At 31.7% G+C, this 6,371-nt stretch overlaps 1 protein-coding gene across 1 annotated transcript; it reads right to left on the reverse strand.

Moving 5' to 3' along the window:
* Window positions 1-1,504: 1,504 nt before the first annotated feature.
* On the reverse strand, window positions 1,505-2,775 carry LOC133299663 (gibberellin-regulated protein 6-like). Its single transcript, XM_061499145.1, has 4 exons — window positions 2,695-2,775; window positions 2,530-2,574; window positions 2,332-2,365; window positions 1,505-1,689 (listed from the first exon to the last, which is right to left on the reverse strand). Exons 1-4 carry the CDS (start codon window positions 2,761-2,763, stop codon window positions 1,508-1,510), a joined length of 330 nt encoding a protein of 109 aa, XP_061355129.1. The 5' UTR covers window positions 2,764-2,775; the 3' UTR covers window positions 1,505-1,507.
* Window positions 2,776-6,371: the final 3,596 nt, after the last annotated feature.

The following is a 6,371-nucleotide window of genomic DNA, read 5'->3' on the forward strand; positions in this document are numbered from 1 at the left end:
CACAATTGTGCTAAACATCTAATACAATACTTCAATCGTGCTTCAAGAATGTTGTTTGATCCGTGTTGTAACGTGAAGTCATAAATGAGTTTTGCCGGAAATATGAAGTTTACATGGATCGTCATCAATGATCACAAATGTTATGGGTGAGATGAAAACAATTTTGTGTGCGGTTGGTGGCCGGTGCTTCACAACTCCAACCTTTGTGTCATAAATGGGGTGCAAAATTCGACTCCTTAAAGCCAACCTATGTCAAGTTTGGTATATTTAATCCTAGAATTATTTTACGCCAGTTATATTTTACATCAGTATTCCAATTAAACCCTAATTACTTGATTCAAATTACAATCAGACCCGAAGACTTGATTCAATTTTTTTTTCTTTGTTTTTTTTTTTAAATATTCTAATCGGTTCATTGCTTCGCAACTAATCTGATTCGGGGCGGGTACATGATTAAGCTTTAAACCTCTCCCAAAAGTGGTACTAGGGAAATTCGAACACATGCTCTCATCCCCACCTGCTTAGCTCCCATGCGCCAACTAAGCTACGACTATTTGGTTTTTTTACTTTGTTCAAATCAAGTTAATTAAGTGTGTTTGCATTTCTTGCCCCATCAAGAAATATAATTTTTTGACCGAAGGTTTGTGCTTCTTCATAAGGGCTATGTCATAAGAAAAATATTAGAGCAGCAAAGAAACATAATTAGTGCTTCTGGCTCTATAAATTCAGAAATATAAGTTTTACTATAAAATAGCATACACTTTATTTTGAGTAGGGTTATATTGACAAACATTTTTTTTTTACAAACTACACTATGTCTGAACAGTGCTATTCTACTCAAGAGTGAGTGTCTTACACATAGCGTAGTTTGTAAATATAACATTTCTTTTTTATATTTCATTATTTAACTTTTATGTACAACATTTAAAAAAAATGCCTGTTGCATTGTTAAGAAGAAAAACAGCCAGATAAATTGAGAAGGTATATATTCGCGCTTTTCTCTCTTCATTAGCCTGCTACTCAAATAAAACTACAAACATCTTTGACTTCATTGTTGAGAACATCATAATCGATAAAAAGCTTTTGGTTAGGCCATCATAACTTTTTTATAACACAATTGTCCCTTCACATGCTATCAGGACCCACAAGCTTAAATGCATTGATGCCACTTATGTAATATTGGAAACATGATAATAATTTGTCACAAAGAACATGCTTGCCATTGTTCATACAACAAAGGAAAAAAAAGCTGATAACAAAGCATTAGAAGTTCCATAGATGACAGCAATAGCATTAAACACACTCATTTAAAAGCAAAGAAAAGAAGAGAAAAAGCATCAAGGAGTGGCATGTAGAGGACCCCACATACTAACTAGAAAAGTATCCTCAATACAACAACATATTAAGTACAACCAAAAAGGGCATGTATTTGGTTAGAACATTGAAAGGAAGAAGGGAAATTATATTATATGGAAAGCTATCTCTGTTAATTTGATGAAGAACAAACTTAAGGGCACTTGGGTCCTCCCCTCTTGGTCTTCCAGTTGTTGTAACAAGGGCACACACCTTTGTTCCCATAATACCCTGGGGGCACACACAGGCATTTCATACAACACTTTTGACAAAAAAACATGCAGGGCTTGTGGTACTGAGTCTGGCCACACCTCCTCGAGCATTGTGATGGGCATTCTAGTCAAATCACACATCCAAAAAGAGCAAAATCAAGAAAATTAAAGTCAAATACTCAAAAGATGCAGCTTTTACAGGAAATTTTTTTGACCACAGTCAAAGTTAAAAGATTAAGAGTTAAGACACTATGACACTGCAGAGACCATGGTCATAATGAGAAAACCAGCATTTCCTGTCTGAAAATTGTTCTTAGTTTCTTTGTTTGTGTTGTAGATTTTTATTTTTTTTTAAGTCTCCTCAATTGGCTCACCTTCGGACTAGTTCGGTTCGAGTACTGTCAAATTCTAAAAAGAGATGACTCTCCCAAGATCATTTTTTACATTCTTAGAGCTTAAACACGAGACTTCTGATTAAGAGACACAAGCTCGTTATTTATGATGATGATGTTTGATAGATTTTTTTAAAATGCTCAGAGTTGTAGAGATAAAATGACCAGTAAAATTGTTCCTTAGTTACCTAAAGGTCACGGGGTCATGGTTTAGAATGTATAAGACAATCTCTTTATAAATATTTAAGGGTAAGGCTGGATCCGGGGTTTAATGGGGAGTAGTGGTTTGGTTCAAAATTCTAGAGATCTACAAGTTGTTTTAACATAAAAAACAAGGAGAAGGAAAAAAAAATGGTAGAAGGAACTTCACTTACGGTAGCTCTTGAGACTGCCAGGTCCATATTTACTCTGAGAAAAAACACAATTAAGCATCATAGAAGTCAGCAAATGCAGCATTCAACCCTCAAAAAGCAAAATTCTAAAACCCCATTTTGATTTTTGGTCTTTACCCTCCTACAAAGAGTGAGTGAAACAAGTGAGGGAAGAAAGAGAGGAGAGAGTTTTGGTTATACCTTGTCATTGTAGTGGTGTCCTCCATGTCCATGAGATGCCAAGACCTACAAAATCAAGCAAGAAAAATGTGAGAGAACCTTTCAAAACATAACATATTTAAGAATGTGTGCCTTTTGGGTGTGTGTATGTGTATTTTTTTTCCTACATTAACTTAAAAGACCAACCATTGTTTGAAGCATGGAAGTGGCAATGAGGGCCAAGATCAAAACAGCTAGTAATCTAGCCATAGCCATTGTTGCAAGCAGACACAAATTAACCCTTCACTCTTTAGCAAAACTTGTGAAAAGCACCAAAATGAACCTCAGGGAATCAAAGAGAGGAGAAAGGAGTGATGATGGTATAGGACATAAAGAGAATGTGGAGGCATTTATAGAACATTGATGAGGGTAGGACTCATTTAGCTGCAAGATTTATTATTAGATGTGAACACTCTTTGAGAGTTTTTTTTTTTGTGATGCCAAGAACAAGCATATGACACGTGTCAGCATTAATATGCATAGGTCATTCGCACGGTCCATAATACGGATTCAAAGTTAGTTAGCTTCTTCTTTAATGTTAAGTTACTCGGGAACATTGCAGAGTAATTGCAAATTGTTGCTATTAAAATTTAAAAACTACCAAGTGGAGAAAAACAAAAGGGGTGTTTGTTAAACTAATATAATATTTTTACAAACTATACTATGGATGTTCTACCATGGGAGCTAAGCAGGTGAGGGTGAGAGCATGTGTTTGAATCTTCCCAGTACCACCTTTGAGAGGAGTTTAAAGCCTTAATCCTGGACCCGCTCCGAATCGGATTAGTTGCGAAGCAATGATCCGATTGGAATATTTCCAAAGAGTAATTCTCTCATACCTCTCTACTACTGACAAGGTTATTAAATACTTTTTTAATCACCAGCTGGGAAATTAGAGATAATAGGATTACAATGTTGAGTGCAAATTTTTTAAACTTAGAAGAAGACTTGAATGATAAGTCACATTTTTGGGTGAGGGAATAGGACCTTTTTCACCCCTTGAATGTACATATATTCAATATTTTGTTAAAATCTTGTTTGGGATCAAAAAGTTGAGTGCAGAGTCACAATCTATTTTCAATACGATGAACTGCTGTTCGGTCGCTCTACTTCAATGTGGATAAGCTATATTTTCATTACAATTTTTTTTTTTTTTTTTTTTGGGTGTGATGAACATTCCATTGAAAGTAAGAACTTAAACAGAACAAGTTCTACAGATTTAGATAAATAATATCTATAATTATATTATTGTTTTTCTCATATTGGTTGGTGCCTAAATTATTTCAAATTAACTTGTAATTGGTTCTATATATGTAACACAGCTATGAATTTAAAGACAGATGATTTTGATGATTAATTTTTTAATATTTTTTAATAGAGCGTAATAGTATCTTATCAAATAGTAGTAGCATGTTTGGATTTCAATTTCTCTATAAAATTAATTTTTTTCAATAGTTTTCTTACAAAACCTTTGATTATAAATTATTTCAAACACAAAATAAGGTAATATAAACACACACATTTACACAAGATATAATCTTTGGGTTTTTTTTTTCTTCGGGTGAATTGGACACGTAATCTGATTATGTACATTTACAACTAGTATCCATTTCATTTTTTTATAAGCGAACAATTATTCTATAAAATGACATAACTTATGTTATTTTATTCTCACAAAGAGGTGAGACTCATATTTTTATATTTTTTTTGTCCACTCTCTCCTCTTTTATCTATCTCTTTCTCTCACTTAAAATGACACAACTTGATATCCTTTAAAATGATACACATTTTTTCCTTTTAACAATTGTCTATATAATATGGGAAAAAAAGTATCTAATGTTACTTTAGATAACTTTGTTTAACATTCATCAAAACGACGTCGTTTTGGGGTTGAAAAATTAAAAAATTAGAATGATAAAGACTATTATAACCCTGAAATAAATTAAAATTATAAAAACACTATGATTTCCGTCCCAAAACGACGTCGTTTTAGTGAACATTAGATAAAATTATCTAAAATAACTTTAGAAAACACAAACCCATATAATATTTGCACTTATTATGACACCTTCATTTTCCTTTCGGGGACAATTTTATTTTTGTGGGTTTCTTTCCATTTATAGATAATTAACAAAATCCATATATATACAATACAATTTAAAATTCAAAAGCAATTTAGAACTCAGCTGCCTATTATTAGAAAAATAAAAAACCAACTTCCTCATGGGATACATAAAAAAAAGGTATACCCCATGTACTTCATTTATGGTAGATCTTACCAGGCCTTCAAGCTTGTACCACATCCAACCATTTTTTTAATTTTTTTTGTAACTACCACATCCAACTTATTGGTGTATTAGATGACGAGAGAGAAAATAGATCCAAGAAACAATGGATCCATTTCTATTGTGATTTGTGATCAATATTATATTAAAAATCAGTATGGTACTAAAAATATTTTGATGTCAATTTTAATATTGATGAAATGAAACAAATCTTTTAAAAAAACTGATATGTGTGTGAATTTCAATATATTTTATTAAATGTAAAATGTAAAATGTAAAATTAATATAATATCAATATAAAAACATAAATCTTATCAAATAGTAGAGACATTGAAAAACACAAATAATTGGAATATCCAAAGATATCTTAAAAGTATTTGAAACTATTCGAAACTGATATTTGTACGACAACTATTTTGAAGGATATTTAAAAAGTATATTATTAAAAAAATTATAACAATAAAATTTGTCATATATTGATAATATTCACATAATGATTTTAAATGAAAATATGTTTCATGCACACCTGTATATTCACTCCATCCCTCATATCTTTTCGTTTTCTTAAAAAAATTAAGAATTCACAAAAAAGTGTGTTAGAATTTTGTTTGTTTTATTACTTTAAAAATAGTGTAAGAATAATATATTAAAAGAATGTAAAAATACTATTGTTAATTTTAGTATACGAAATTGTTTACAAACCATTATAAAAAGGCCACGGTAGAAGAATAGCATTGAATTAGAAATTTGAATAATTTTAATTTATAGAAGAATGGAGATTTTTAAAATAAAAATATACACAATGGATTGGAAGAGGTAAAAAAGTAGTAAAGGGTTAATAAATGGTATCTAATCCCCCCTTACTCAAAAAAAAAGGAAAAGACGAGGCGGGGGAGGGATGGTTAATAAATGATATGTTGTATGTGAGCATGTGCGAGGACTGAGCACAGCACGTGAGTCGAAGCTGCACCTGTTTGACAAAAGACGTAGAGTGCATTCTATTTTATTGTTTTAAAATATTCTAAATGAAACTTGTTTCTAAAATAAGAAAATGAAGAATATATATTTATTATTTATTTTATAAAATATAGTATAATCGTAACTAATTGAATAATTTAAAGATAAATAGTATGGCAAAACATATCATGACCCGCAGCCCAACATGCCAAAACGTGTGTCGTGTCAACATGAGGATTCAAACGGGTCGTGCACAAATTCGAGTTTTTGACACAAATTAGTATCGTGTTTAGTAATTCACATTATAAAATCCTATTTTTATCGTGTCAACCCGTGTCGTCTCCTATCAATTTGTGGTTTTACGTGTCAATTTTAGGTTTTTTTTGGTATTTTTATTTATTTTTTAAATAAATTCTCAATTTTTTGTGTCATGTTGTGTCAACCCACAACCCGTAGCGGGTTGTGTCTGGGTTCAAGTTTTTGACCCATCAACGAATACCTGTTGTGTACGGGTTAAACAGTTTCATGTTCGTGTCAAATGTGTCATGTCGTGTTGACCAATTTTGCTACCACTTTAGATGTATT

This window comes from Gastrolobium bilobum, unplaced genomic scaffold (genome assembly GCF_033153095.1).
Source record: "Gastrolobium bilobum isolate Gb01-03AN ecotype WA unplaced genomic scaffold, APGP_CSIRO_Gbil_v1 utg16926, whole genome shotgun sequence".
NCBI classification, from domain to species: domain Eukaryota; kingdom Viridiplantae; phylum Streptophyta; class Magnoliopsida; order Fabales; family Fabaceae; genus Gastrolobium; species Gastrolobium bilobum.